Source organism: Antedon bifida, chromosome 3 (genome assembly GCF_963402885.1).
Source record: "Antedon bifida chromosome 3, ecAntBifi1.1, whole genome shotgun sequence".
In the NCBI taxonomy this organism is placed as follows: domain Eukaryota; kingdom Metazoa; phylum Echinodermata; class Crinoidea; order Comatulida; family Antedonidae; genus Antedon; species Antedon bifida.
The window spans coordinates 24,389,190-24,405,348 of NC_136228.1; the positions used below are offsets into that span (position 1 = coordinate 24,389,190).

Below are 16,159 nucleotides of genomic sequence, written 5' to 3' on the forward strand. Positions count from 1 at the left end.
GCCATATGACGTTATGACATCTGATTGTCAACATCTTTATATGAATTCATATCTGCAATTCAATAGCTTCCATAATAAGTTTTAATCATGTGGGTCACTTTTCAATCTCTGTGCTGCCAATTATTTCCAAAATAATTGAACGAGCAGTTCATGATCAACTGTATAACTTGCTAATAATATAATCAATGCATTTCAATCTGGGTTTAGAAAGAACTATTCTACTGACAGTGACACTACCCTAATAGACGTGTCTGACTATATACTTAATAATTTGAATGATGGTAAGGCTATAGCAGCAATATTCCTGGATCTTAAGAAAGCCTTTGATACAGTTGATCATGAACTCCTGGTAAATAATAATAAACTCTGACTGAAACCTATCAAAGTCAACTCATTTCGGAATAGAGATTTAACTAGTGAGACAGAATTTAAATTATGTTGGATAGAACTTATTCGATAAAAAGTGGCCCCACATACAGTATTAAGCACTTATGAAAGGAAGATATCGATGAGTCTTTTAATACTGGTATTATTTACCACCGCCAAGGAGGTATATGTAGTCAATCGCGTGAGTCTGAAAATGAAAATACAGATAGATATGTGGTAAAGGTAATCTTGGAGGCAATCCGGACCATGGTCCCAATTCTGGACCACTTTTTAGTAGTATTTTCAGACCTGCTAGTGTTAATACTGAATACTGAAAAGCTTTATTTGTCCATTATCATATAAAATTAACTTAGGAGGCAATCCGGACCATGGTCCCAATTCTGGACCACTTTTTAGTATTATTTTCAGACCGGCTAGTGAATACTAATAATTTGAGACCAAAATTACCTCGCTGTGACCAGTGCTTGTCAAGATTTAAGGACCTATTCGTGTTTAGCCTTATTTTATAACCTTTCACTTTGACCTTTCGCCACATTTTCAAAATGTGTAACCAAGCAAAAAATGATTGTTTGATCATCCTACAGTAAACCAATTTCTGAATTCAAATTCTCGGGAATAAAAAAATTAATAATATTTTAAAAGTAATAACAGTTTGAAATATTGTTTACACCGTGAAAACAGTGTTTATAAACCTCCATAAACATTACAGATGCTAAATAAGGTTTTATAGATGATGCTAGATGGTATTGCAAAGATATGAAGACTAAACTGCAGGCTCCATAAATTCAGATTTCACCTCGATTGGTGGTACAATATACGTACCTCCGCCAGCACAAGAACGTTAGCTTTGGTAAGTTGAACATATTAACTAGGCCTATTGTATTGGAACCTAATGAACCTACAGTACACTGAAGTTGGTTAAATATTGTTATATTTATATTTTATACTTTAGTGAAGAGAATTTTGCCAGGCAAAATTAACTAGGTCCAGGCTACTCTACATTATACTTTAATGACCATGCGGGCTATAATTTTAGTAGAGGCCTATACAATTGTTGTTAGTTATCACTAACAATGCAACTTGTATTTTCCCATTATATTAGGCCTATAACAGAGTAGTATGCAATAGGAATGAGACAACATGGATTATGGTTTCATTTTGTAGAAGTATCAACTGGTAAATGAATCATAACAAAAAACTACTTGGTTAAACTGAAGTTGGTTAGAGAGTGTTGATAAAGTGCGAGGTATGCGAGGCACGCCAAATATTTGTGCGAGACATCATTTTATCATTTCCAAAAGCATGCAAGGCATAGAGTTTACAATTTCAAAAAAGTGCGAGGCATATCTTAACGTGCTATTATGCTATATTATAGGCCTAATAATTATTTATGTTTTTATAATAGGCCTAGAGTATCTAAATAGATCATGTTGTTTATTGACGATATATATATATATATATAATAACGATCGATTTTTTTCATTCAAGTCAAATTTTACTTTACAAAAGTGTCAAAACTTTATTGTGTGAATACTACACCTTAGAAGTATGCCTAATATGTACTTTAATGAAGAAGAATCACATAAAAAGTAACAAATAAATCCTTAAATTAATTTTAAATAAAAATGTTTCTATGGAGCGCCAAAAGAGCAATGATAATAGAGGACTGAAACTCAGTGGAATACGTCAATTTCTAATGCATTTATTGGTGAAATACACATTTAATTTCAATATATTTTGTTAATTTGTCAATAAAAATGCTGTAATATATGTTACTGCTGATACTGTTCTGTTTTCAAAGAATAATAATCGATCCTAAATTAACATCACTACCTAGCCTGGACCTAGGACATCCTACTGAGGATATTATGATGAATTTTTCTATTTTATTCTTTAAAAAGTTACTGAAACCGTGTACAGTATTAACAGTAACATTTTTCCTTACTGACAGTGACAAAATCTATTGAAATTTAATGCGATTTTCACCAAATAATGCGGATTCCACAGAGGTTTTAGCCCTCTAATAATTTTGCTCTTTTGGCGTTCCATAGAAACCAAAATATTGAACATTGAGTATGCAAAATTCGCGAACAGTATGTTGGTAAAATCACCAATTTAAAGGATTTATTGTTACTTTTTATGTGATTTTTCTTCATTAAAGTACTAATTCTAAGGTGTGGTATTCAGCATAAAGTGAACAAATTTCGAGTTAAAATACATGGCAGGTGCAAAAGGGAATTTCGGTGATTTCCTGCCTCGCATTTTTGGGAAATGATGTAACGATGCCTCGAATAAATTGCTGACTTGCCACACTTGCGTGCCTCGTTGCCTCGCACTTTGTTACTACCCTTGGTTAGATATTGATATGCCTAAAAACAAACATTTTAAATGGAGTGCTATGCAGTATGTATGAAAATCAGAAGAAAAAATCTATAATTGTTTGTATTTAAACAATGCAACTTGTTTTTTTCCAGTATGGTATTAGAAATGGGAATGAGACAACTATAACTATGGAGTATATCAGTGTGGTTTATCTTTCTAAAGTATCGACTGGAAGTGAAAAGTGTAAGGTGATTTCAATTAAATATGTAAGCAAATAAACTACTTTTTGAAACATATATTCATAATCAAATTGTAGTTAATATTATAATCATTTTTGTGGAATATTTAAATATTTTACATTTATCTTTACAGGCCTAATTTCAAAGAATGCTAGCTATTCATCATAACCAGTGAACTGTATATTTACCAATACAATACAGGAGCATTTGAATTGATCCATCATGTCCAATTTTCTAGAGATATTCAAATGCATCTTCTGTGCACCTCTATTTAAATACAATATATTGAATAAGTTTTTAGACATTGTCTGTAGATACCATTATTTTTTTTTCTTGTAATGTTTTGATTGTAAACAATAAAGGTTTAGATTACAGACATCAACTAATATAAATAACTGTATAACATAAATGAATGTCAAATGGCTAGTCTTTATTTATACCAAATGGTAACTAATCTGCATCTGTATCAAGTCGGCCAATGCAAACAAAAACGAAATGTTTCAAAACATACTAAATCAAGATTGATTATGTTTCATAGTGTTTTCTTTTATTTAACATCTAATATTACCTATCCCCTACCCCAAAAATGTACGAAAAGTAATGAAACTGATTGTTTTGTTAAATTGTGTACATATTTATAGCTATATACATGTACCTAAAAATGGTTTTATGAATCAGAATTTTTATAGCTATCATATATGAATCATTTTTGCAAATTTTGAAACAATAATGTTGGCATATTTAAAAGATATATTGACATTTTTCCATATTCAAAAAAGATGTGACCTTTTGTAATATCTTTAAAGCCCCCTTCCCTACGTTTTTTAGATCTAATTTAAGATCACAAACTATATTTAATGTAAAAATAATACTATATGGTCCTATTGCGATAACTTTTTTCGTCTTTAAACGGTTAAAAATGTGAAAAATAAGTCGATTCTAATAATTATAGCGGCCCGCTATAAATCCCAAAATGCATTGCGCGCGGATTGATATTTTTGTTTTTCACCTGTAATTCACCCACTTTTCGATCGATCGTGAGGCCAAAACAAATGGAAGACTCCTAACTTTTCAGCGAAAATACCGGGTTTTCCCCAATTTGTATCAACGGAGTCTGGCAAAAATAGAAAGACAATTAATGCAGCAACTATACAACGTCAGGCTAGGTATATAGCTAGCGTACGATGTTCGTACGTTACCGATGTTTACCAGCTAGGCCTACAAAACTAAGCCTAGCTAGGCTAGGCCTAAGACCGTCCACGAGAGGTCGATCGCCGCGAGCTACTTAGGTAGTGCATTATTTCTCACTTTTTATCATAATTTACCAAAAACGTACATTTAAGACAAGGAATGACATGGTTTAATGTTTTTAAAGTGATATATATGTATTATTTTCCAAAAAAACGTCCTAAATTGCAGGGAAGGGGTCTTTAATTACCAGAATTTTATATCAAATTGTAGAGCAGAAAATACTCTATACATTGATTCCAAGAATGAATGATTTGTTCAAGGAAAACTGTTCTTATGGCTATTTGTATTACCCCCTACCCCATAATTGGTAACAAATCTGAAATTAAATCATTTTTTAAAATCCGTTAAAAACCCATCTCGGGGATGAGGATATTTGATGTTAATCCTATTTTTTAGTTCACCCGATACATAGGTACATAAAAATTCCAAAAATGTGGGGAGGGGAGTATGCAGGGGGCCCCTCCCAGCCCATAGACTAATATATATTTTGTTTTCTGGTGACATTTTACAGTAGGTGGATATATGCCGTTCTAGTTATAAATAGTCTTTTATTAATATTTAAATGTATCATTGTGGAATAATACTTTGTGTACCAACTTACTGAAGTTATTTTATACTGAAAACAATAAGACTATCATTTAATTGAAGACACCATGGTAGTTTTTGTATTAAAATTGTGACTCCACCCACTGCACCTGTCATGCATCAGTGATTTCAAACACTCATTCACCACCAGTGTGTGAATAGCATGATCCCAATTTAGTAAGTAAAATTAGTTACTTGTGACTAGTGCTTGAATGAAGTAGACATTTTAGGCCATGCCATATATTTATTGTGTTGATTAGTTTAATATGAACATGGATGAAGTTATGGCGTCTATTCATTGTGCGATATCAAAGACAAATATGGAACAATTTCAGAATGTATTGTCAACAACTTTACAGAATCAGCCAAGCATTGGGTTGAAAAATAATGTTGTTGGATTTTCAACATTAAAATGTACTTCAGTTCCTATTTCATCACCATCGTCGGTACTATCTAATCAAGGTCTCCAGTTGTCACTACCTAGCCCTGGACTTTTTGTTCCATCCCCAAATGCTTTAGCCATTTCTTCTGTTAGTCTTCCTAAGTTACCATTAACTGCTTCAAATCTGACAACCAATGTTTGTATTCCGAGTGATAAATGCGCAGTTTTACCTCCAGAACTTTCCTCGGCAACAAAGTAAGTATTTATTTTACAGAAAATATGTGGAGCTAGGTATGACATTTTTCTTTAAATTAATTTCATATTTGTTCTGATTTTAAAGTAAAAGTAATTGTGGAGGAATGTACATAAATAGATTTACTGTAAATTAAATTTATGTAGAGTAAACAACAACAAAATCCAAATAGCTCTATTCTTTTTTTTTGCAAAGACAGTTTTTCAATTAATTGTTTTTTTTTTTTTTTGAAGTTCATTGTATCATGCCTCAGTTGAGGTCCAAGTTTAGCGATCCCGAAACACAGTAACTAAGTACTAGTAACTCCAAAGTAACTGAAGTTATTTTTTCGTATCAGTTGTTTTATTCTCGGATAAACTGTGGACACGTACAATATCATTTAGTCTCTACAATTAAATTCTTTGACATGACTATATTGATATGTAAACCGATAAAAACATGGTCGGTGCAAGTGCTCTTTAAGTCAAAGTTACCATGTAGTAAATTTTGCGTAATTACTGTAGTAATGATGTTAAATCACCAATACAAATTTCAACACAGTAAATATCATATTAGTGCATCTTTTTCCATGTTGAAGATTCGCCAAATAGGTCCAGATCTTAAATAACTCCTTTAGTATTGAGATAAATGCATAAGTTTCTATTAAACATGAATAGAAAGTAGTACTTCTGCATCATTTGCCATTATTTTCATGTTTATGGATGTACAGTTTACGAGTTATGCAGAATCTGACATTATCTGAGGTCAAATTTTAAATGGCCTCAAATCTTAAAAGTTGCGAATATTCGATACGAAAAAAGTTGCGAATTTCATGCTTCTAACCAAATTTGAAGTATCGACCTTTTTTTTGAGCTAAGGAACCCCACTACCTATTATTAATGGTTTACATGTGGATTTTATTTTTGCATTTGAACCCAAAGATGTTATCGTAATATTTAATTGTAAGTAGGAGAGGATAATTAATTCCACTTTTTCCATATTGGAAATGTAAATTTACAGGAGTAAAACATCTAATTTATATCACATTATTACACCCATTGCATTTCTTGTCGTTTGACTTGCCTATTTTGAACAGATATGCATTTGTTGGGTAAATGTTGTGTATTATTTTCCATGTCAGGACAATTAATTGAGCCTCATTGGAACAGTCTGATATTCTTTGCTATATTTTTTCCCAGTTGAAATCACAATTCGCAAAGTACTTTTCCCAATAATTTTGAAAATTCGGTGTTGAATACATATTTGAAAGGATGTTTTCTCCAAAAACTTTTGGAGGACATTTGTCAATGCAGATATTACAATAATAGACTAGGGAGAATCAAATATTGTACCCCAAGCTAGCGAGTTTTTCCAATCGATTGGGGGGTTACTATGGATTGAGAAAAGTGTAATCAGTGTTTTAGGGTGGTTAGTTTTATCTAAAATTGTCAGCGTTGTAGATGTCGCGAGGCATCAATATCCCGACTTTGATAAGAGCATAGTAATAGTGTTTTACTGTATTGCAAATTATTTTATTTATTGGTTCTTTTGCATTATGGTTGTGATAGTCATTGTTTTAATCAAATCAACAATCACTTGTGTCTAAAAGGTGGGGAGTGAGTTGATTTTTTGGTTATTCGCAAGTTGCGGATAACCTTTGTGATTGCCTAAGATCTTTTTTTTTCTTCTTCTTTCTTTCTGTAATTTTTGTGTCTCACATATTTTGTCATTCACGTTGTGCAGCTAACATTTTCATTACATCTACGATTGCATATCATTACTTGCGCGCAATTTTAAACATAGTATTATAAACTTAGGTCTAAAACCAAATAACATTTTAAATTTAAACTTAGCAAATGTGTAATTTATATCATGCGCTAACTTTCTGTTGAAAAAAATGTAATGTTCCACAGAAAGTTATGCGCACACACGCACACCTAAAAATTGTCAATTCAAAAAATCAATTTCTAATCAACTTTGTATGCATTTCATGTCATTTTAAGCATGTAAAAATGTCCATGCACATGCACATTTTTACGCGCAATTGTAACAAATTTTTGTTACTTGTGCATGTAGCTTTTGTTATGATGTAGAAATTGCGCAACATAAGTTACCTAAACTTGAAATAAGGACACAAATGCACATCAAACTTTAAAAATCATTCTCAGGATGAACAGTGAGGTGTAAATGCTTAATGTGTACTGCAAAGCCCTTGCAGACTCCTCCCATACATGCCGACATCTGAAATTAAAAGTATTTAGGTTAACAGCGACCCTCTATCTATTATCAAGAGTTGAGGGGTGCATTGTGTGATGTTACAAGCCGTTTCGCACGTTGGCTATGTTATAGGGAATCCCCTTCCATTCGGTAAAAGAAAAATTATGACCGTAGATGGATTACCAATGGACTTTTTCAAATTCTTGTGTATAAATTTATCATAAATTAGAGATTGAGATTATAAATTTTATCATGGGATTACACTCTCTGTCTGTATACAATAAATATTTTTTTATACACAACAATATTTTATATAACAATCAGTTATTACTATACTTTGCAGATTATTAAGTTCCTCAATGTAAATCTAGTGCACTGAGCTGTGAATGATTAAATGCTTGGTTAGTTCAATTGTTTACTTAATAATAGTCGCCTTTTCTTGGACACTTCATAAATATTGTTGTGATCACATACTGTAAAGGAAAGATTATTTACACCTTTTGAGTCAAATGATTTGGTATTTTGTACATGTCTACTTATCACAGGGAGCATTTTCGCTAGTGTAGAATTCCAAAAATATAATTTGTTTGCGTTTTGCGAACGCACTTGTGTCCACAGCTCGTACAAAGCGTAGAAAACTGGGTTTTTGCAATTGATTTTTGTTTTTCATACCACCTGTAGTAGATTTCATTCATTTTGATGAATTGCAAAATAACGATGCACGTGCACGTTAAACTTTAATAATAGTGTGCTAAAAAATGGGTAAAAACAGAATTTCGTGAATTTATTTGTGGCACACCTATAATTTTCAAAAGACCAGGCCTGCATATGGCCACTCTCATTTTTAAAATAGGATTTTTTCGCTTTAGTACTAGTTAATCCCATTTAATAGAGCGCATCGCACTTATGCTTACCCCATTTTCTTCTATATTTTAATATGTTCTTTCTCAATCAATTCTCCTTCACATGCTTTACAACCGGCTCAGCTACAGTGTTTAAGTTCACTTAGGTTGACCCTGGTCTCCCCAATTTCATTTTTTGTTTGTTATGTATATACTGAAATAGACCGAATAAATAATGAAATGAAATATGTATGAGTCCGCTCTACCGGCCTAATTTTTGAGTTGACAAGTTGGGAAAAATGATAAACTTATTTTGCCTTTTTCTAAGTGAAATTAATAATTTTTTCGGATTTTTTTTCGGCGAAAGTGAACAACTTTATTATAACTACAAAATGGTCTATTCAAAATGTGATTTGATTGATTTTCATTTTTCATGTTTTGGGGGAACAATACAACTTTAACGTTTAAAAAAAAAATATATATAAAATATAAAAGATTATTAACAAAAAATAATAAAAGAATATTAAAAAAAATAATGATGATGAAAAAAAGGATCCTCAGCAGGAATTGAACCAGGGACCTCAACTGTGTAAGGCTGAATAACCATTATTACACCAAGGTTGCAGTGAAATTAGCCTATCACACAGCATTCGACACAAAAATAAAAAAATAAACATTTTCGAGAGAAATCTAATGTTGGAGAATTTTACGGTAAGCGGAGGTATGCACTCTCGGAGTGTCGTTCTAGTTGCTAATAACTTTCCAAATTAAAATATTCTCTGACACCATAATAACTTATTTCTTTTTATGGCCATGACTTTACTATTGTACTGTTACTGTATAATTTGTTTTAATTTCAGAAGTTTGGCAAATATCTTAGCAGAAATGCATAAACAGCAGCGTAGCAGTGGAAGAAGGTACAATGGCCAGGGAGGACGGCAACAGAATACCGGAAATATTCCATCGCTGTTGAACCTTAACCTTAATGCCAAGACTAGCATGAGCCAGACCACCTTAAAAAACCAATCCAACCACTATATGATGAATCAAAGTAGCTTGTTAAGTTCACCCTCCAGCAATCTGAGAGGTAGTCTAGGTAGCAGTCTAGGATTAGGAGGAAACTATGGGAGAAACACTGGAGGTGGAGACTTTGGTGGGAGCAGCTTTAGTAACAGTCTGGGAGGAGGAAACATTGGCAGAAGTAGTGATAGCATGTATAGTAGTGGCAATATGTGGCAGTCGGATATTAGAAGTCATCAGTTTATGGGATCATCTCTACTCGGAAATCCTCCCATAATGTCTGGTGGTAACTATACTCGTGGCAGAGATATTACAGAAGATGACTTTGCTGCAAAGGTACGTCTTCAGCAGGCAATGCTTGCTCAAGAGAGTGGAAGTGGAGGAAGAGGAACACAGACAGAACTCAATGATAGGCACCAGCAAAGAAGAAGAGGAAGCCGCAAAAGGACAAGTGATGAAATGTACGATCCAACAAGACCTACAGATGACTTTGATGATTCCGAGCCAAATTGGAAAAGAGGTGCAAGGGTATGTGACATTTGACTCTCATTTCTGGCTATATTCAAAACATATTTTCAACCTTATTACAACATTTCCTATAAATTTGTTGTCAAACTGCTGGGTGTCCCCTAATAATAGAAGCTCTACTGTCACTTTCAGAGAGGGAATTTACTTTTTTGATATTCCATTACTCCCACAAACCCTGAACGCCCCTCCACAAGGGGCGGTAGAAATGTAGGATTAGACAGTGTTCTCCCCAGGATTCACATCAAGCGTCACGCTTCCGCCCCCCCGGGGGTTGGATTTCGATACTAAGTTTGTGGCTGTGGCGAAGCGGTTTTTGGTAATTGATACCCTAGATGGCCGGAAATGGTACTCTCGCACGTAAAATTCATGCTGAATGACACCTAGTTTGGTCGGAAACGACACTTCACACTAGCAAACAGCACGATCGTAGCCTACTTTTTCCACGGGTAAACATACGCGATACGATATTTTTTTGCGTTCATTACGAATGTAAGGGGGAAGTCCCCAATGAAATAAAACAGCAAAACGATCGTAGCCTACTTTCCCACCGGTAAACATATGCGATAAAAAACATTTTTTTGCGTTCATTACGAACGTCAGGGGGAAGTCCCCAATGAAAAAAAAATATATATTGGCCGGAAACAAGTGAGAGGTTTGCGGTAAAACAGAGAGTATCGCGTTTCATGCCATGTAACCAAAAAAATTATTATGTATTAATTATGGTCTTTTGTCGGCAGTCTTTTTGAGCGACCGACTGAACGTTCTGATACTATATTTAGAATGAATTTTGTACAATCTTTTTTGTCGGCATTGTTTCTGGATGACTTGACGCTATATTATTTTTATTAGTTGGCCTAGTTCATTGTGTTGGATCGTGTCTGTACGTTTACATCGTGGAAAATTTATATTCGCCGTTGAGTAGGTAAACACGCACGAAGGAAACACGTTTAAAAAATATTATATTACAGTATATATTTTTTAGTAATGTACAACTTGGTCCTCCGCCAGTCAAAATTAACACATTAATTTCCACACCTTGTTACTTTACTAAGAACATCGTAGGGTTGTTGTTACGAAGCCAAACAATGTAACCTACGAAGCCAACAACGTAGCCTACGTTGTTGGCAGTATTTGTATGTTGTCGGCCTTCCGTAGTAGAGAGACTGATTAAATTGTTGAAATAGGGAAATCATACCTGACCCCAATGAAAAAAAAATAGGCCTATTCATCAGTAGGACAACTCTAATTGGCCGGAAACAACACTTCATAGCGCGCTAGCAAACAGCAAAACGATCGTAGTCTACTTTTTCCGCAGGTAAACATACGCGATAAGAAACATTTTTGCGTTCATTATGAACGTCAGGGGGGAAGTCCCCAATGAAAAAAAAATAGGCCTACTCATCAATATGACAACTCTAGTTGGCCGGAAACGACACTTAGCGCGCTAGCAAACAGCAAAACGATCGTAGCCTACTTTTTCCCCCGGTAGCCCTAAACATACGCGATAAGAAACATTTTTTGGGTTCAATACGAACGTCAGGAGGAAGTCCCCAATGACAAAAAATAGGCCTACTCGTCAGTATGACAAATCTAGTTGGCCGGAAATGACACTTATCGCACTAGCAAACTGCAGAACGATCGTACTGTAGCCTACTTTTTCCGCCGGTAAACATACCCGATAAAGCGGAAGTTCCCGATGACAAAAAATAGGCCTACTCGTCAGTAGGACACCTCTAGTAGGCCGGAAAGAACACTTCATTGCGCGCTAGCAAACAGCAGAACGATTGTAGCCTTCTTGATTGGAATGCAAATGTATTATATGATCGATGCAGCTATCAAATGAATTGCGCCTATTTTTAATTTTAATTTTTTTAATTAAATTCCACCGATCCATAGAGAGTCAATTAATTCAGTGTGGTATTGAAAATATCATTATTATATTTACTTGTTAATACACATAACATTTTTACAAGAAAAACAATACAATCATTATTTTAACTGAAAACTTTATTTACAACATACAAGTTGCCGCATTAAATGGACGATTCAGACAACAGCCAATTAAAACTGGAGATCGAAAGAGAGACATGGCAGCAACAAAACAAATGTTTACATCTCTCGGTGGCAGCCGATGAAAGCGCGTCTCAGTAGTCGTTATAACACTTGTTGCGCAGTCTTTTTTTTCTAGCTTGCATCGTCATATAGTGGTCAGTCACGTGTCTCATATACATTAGGCACTTTATACATGCCTCAGCTCTAGAAAGTACATGTTATTAGTCTATTTTTAGAAAAGTTGTGGTTGATATTTTTAAGCGTCACGGCTGACCGTAAAGCGTCACGGTAGAGATCCCAAGCGTCACGGTACCGTGACGCTTCAAGGGCCTGGGGAGAACACTGTTAGACTTATTACCTCCCAATACATTTCATGTTAAAACCAATATCACAACTCCCATTTCTCCATGGGGGTGATTCAACTATAAAACCTTTCCAGTACAATTGTGGTCATTTGGATACCACATGTGTATTGATGTGTACAATAGCAAAAATTTGCAGACAAACGAGTAGGAGGAGTTTGTATAACCAGATGTAAACATGAGTGTGTTCATGTCATCCACTGGTTATATTTTAATATGTTTGAAAACATGCAATACGCTTTTGAAGATAAATATTTTTGTATTATAGGATAACCAAAATATCTCAGCTACTGGACCATGGCGTTGTAATGTTTGTAATGTTGTCAGTAGTAATCTACAGGTATTTTTATGTATTTATTTTTGTGCACCATTTGAAAAATACCCCGATTACAGGATATTTCTGATAATAGGCTTATTCAAGCCTCTTAAATCAGCTCCCGGTAATTTATAGGTTGTTTCAATTGATTTCTGAGCACATAAAAATTCTGCCCAGAATGCAATTATTTTGGGTTTACGCCGCTGGTTATATTCATAAAGGATCTATTCTTACAGTACAGAAAGAAATTACTGCTTCGTATCTATGCGTAATCTTTCGTAGCCTACGCATAGGTAGATCGTAGGTCATTGTTCTCTAAACGTAGCTTACGTACGAAGTATTGTTCATAGCAGCCTACGATGTATTGTTTATGAAATGATAATTATCTATGCGTCGATCGTAGGGTGGTTCGTAGGGTTAGAAAACACAAATGTCATCGCCTTTAGAAGCATAGACAATGCAAACAAACAATGTATTGTTCGCTAATTAAAATCCTAGTCAATTTTTGTAGCCGCCCTATGCATCGGTTATCCGAATTTGGCAGGACATCCGCCGACGAGACGACATCGGGCCCGTGGCCCTCAGCTCACGCAGAGAGAGTTTCGGCGGCCTAATCTATATGAATGATTTAATCCTACCTTGGGTTAGAGAATTATAAAAACACCTAGGCTAGGACACCAACAAAATATATGTAAAATAAATATATATTCCATGTTAAGATTTAACATCGGCCTTTTAAATGATTATTATGACATGTGTAAAGAAAAAGGCCCTACCAGAATTTAGAGGGGAAAAACATGCGAGTCGTGGGATTTTAGGAACAGTTTTCATGTCATGTGACACAAAATCCAGACACACGATCTTCTTAATTACTGTTTTGTACAGTAGCCACCCTTCGTATCGAGTAAAAAAACAAGTGAGAGGTTTGCGGTAAAACAGAGAGTATCGCGTTTCATGCCATGTAACCAAAAAAATTATTATGTATTAATTATGGTCTTTTGTCGGCAGTCTTTTTGAGCGACCGACTGAACGTTCTGATACTATATTTAGAATGAATTTTGTACAATCTTTTTTGTCGGCATTGTTTCTGGATGACTTGACGCTATATTATTTTTATTAGTTGGCCTAGTTCATTGTGTTGGATCGTGTCTGTACGTTTACATCGTGGAAAATTTATATTCGCCGTTGAGTAGGTAAACACGCACGAAGGAAACACGTTTAAAAAATATTATATTACAGTATATATTTTTTAGTAATGTACAACTTGGTCCTCCGCCAGTCAAAATTAACACATTAATTTCCACACCTTGTTACTTTACTAAGAACATCGTAGGGTTGTTGTTACGAAGCCAAACAATGTAACCTACGAAGCCAACAACGTAGCCTACGTTGTTGGCAGTATTTGTATGTTGTCGGCCTTCCGTAGTAGAGAGACTGATTAAATTGTTGAAATAGGGAAATCATACCTGACTTCAGTTTGAAACAACTTGCACAAGCAGACGATCTTGAGTGCGACCTATTCTAATTCTTTAGTCGCAACCAGAAAAATGAGGACGCAAATGCAACCAAATACCCCTACGTGTTTCATTTTGATGACGTCATCATGTTAAAAATTGGAATAAAAGGCGGGTCCCGTTATTTTCACCTATTCTGCACTGTATGTAGTATGTATACAATATATAGTGTATACTGTATATACTTAAACACAGAATAACGTGACCTACTTAATTTCGTATATACAGTACATTTCAATCTGTTATAGTTCCTCAGAATGAAAGTGACCTGCATGATTAAAACTTATTATGGAAGCTGTTGAATTGTATGAATTCCTATAAAAATGTTGTCTATCTGATGTCATGACGTCGTCATATGGCCAGTTGAATTCAAAAGGATTTCAGAGGATTAAAATTAGCTCCTTGTCAAGTAGGCCAGGGTCCCCTTTTATTATACACACTGTATAATGTAGCCTACAAAGTTACGTGCGAAGATAAGATTTACATTCTTACAATGTTCAAATCGGCACTCTCTATAGGATTATTATGGTTCCTGTACAAAAGCCATTACAACGCCGGCCTTGGTAAATTCACCTAATAATAATTGTTAGAAATTGCACTCATAATCAATATTACAGCAAATACATATAAAACATTGCATTGAAAAGAAGGGGACCATCCCCCTAAAAAATATATGTGGGGGTTAGAAAAGCTAAGTCTGTATGATCAGTGAATAATCAGAACAATGTATTTATTGTTTAAATGGACTTTATAACAGATGGACATGGAATGTTTAGGCAATTGATTAGAACATCAACCAGCTTGATGATAGGCAGACTGAGAAGAATGAAATAGGGTTTAACATGTTGTTCAGGGCTTCTTAAGTTGGTGGTATGTTTTCATATGATTGCTGATTTTTGGAGAAAAGATTAAATCTAGCGTCAAACATTTGAAATGATCCCCCTCAAAATTCTGATGTGTTCAAGACTGAGAAAGGGCAACATGATGGATGGACTTAGACCAGATTGAATATTTCATATGTTGTGTATACAACAAAGTTGATGATTTAACCTTTTTCACCAAAAAGCAACATACCAATACCGGAGGGCTGGTTTATAATCTGATCCCAGTATAAGGCCCAACAACAACTATTGTGTTGGCCACGCCCGACCAACCCTAAACTGACGAAAATGAAGGTCAGCATTTTTAAAAATTTTTTGTGACCGACATAGTGAGCTGTAGAGTTGCGTAAGCTCTTTTGTTTAAACTTTTTATTTATTTAGCGATAATCCAATGTAAATGAATATAATAAAATAATATGTAAACTCGCGTAATGTAGCTTATAACCCGGAAATACCAATAGGTATTTTTATGACGCACTGTAACATGTTGGGGAGCGCTATTTTAGGCGCTCCTTTGATCGTTTTCAGGAGCGCCAAGGAGCGTCAGCGCCATGGCGCTCCTTTAAAATCAAGGTCTGGATTTCCCTCTTATTTCTTTTACATGTTAACACTAATACTACTGTCAATGCGATATTATACAGATATTGACTGCTTAGAGGTTAAATATAAGATTTGACAGCCCCGAGGGAATGATATTTTGTTTGAGGGAATATATATTTACCGAAGCGCTAGCTGAGGGAAATATATTTCTCGAGAACATAATATCATTCCCAAGGGGTTGTCAAATCTTATATTTTACCAATATAAAAGGCGATATCTGTTATATTACATAGCCAACAACAAGTTGAATATCTACTGCTGGGTCTGCTGTAGCTAGGCCTCCTTTGTAATAAGCCTGCCAAGTTAGGTGTTACTAATTAATGATTCCTTGGCAATAATATATTCACTTAGGCCTAGGCCCTAGGTCGTTTAAATTAACAGAAGAATTTCCATCAATAAGCCTACATTAATAATAATAATATTATTATC

The 16,159-nt window shown here is 34.6% G+C and overlaps 1 protein-coding gene across 2 annotated transcripts in view; it reads left to right on the forward strand.

Annotated features, from left to right (window-relative positions):
* The window catches only part of LOC144838026 (uncharacterized), a 38,816-nt gene that overhangs the window by 7,111 nt on the left and 15,546 nt on the right, over positions 1-16,159 (forward strand). The window contains exons 1-3 of one of the 2 annotated variants that reach the window (XM_078693371.1): positions 4,981-5,421; positions 9,318-10,005; positions 12,688-12,759. In XM_078693371.1, the coding sequence (XP_078549497.1) occupies positions 5,051-5,421; positions 9,318-10,005; positions 12,688-12,759 (1,131 nt within the window). In that variant the 5' untranslated portion in view covers positions 4,981-5,050. Of the gene's footprint in view, positions 1-4,980; positions 5,422-9,317; positions 10,006-12,687; positions 12,760-16,159 lie in introns of those variants that run through there. The other variant, XM_078693372.1, reaches the window with a different exon arrangement.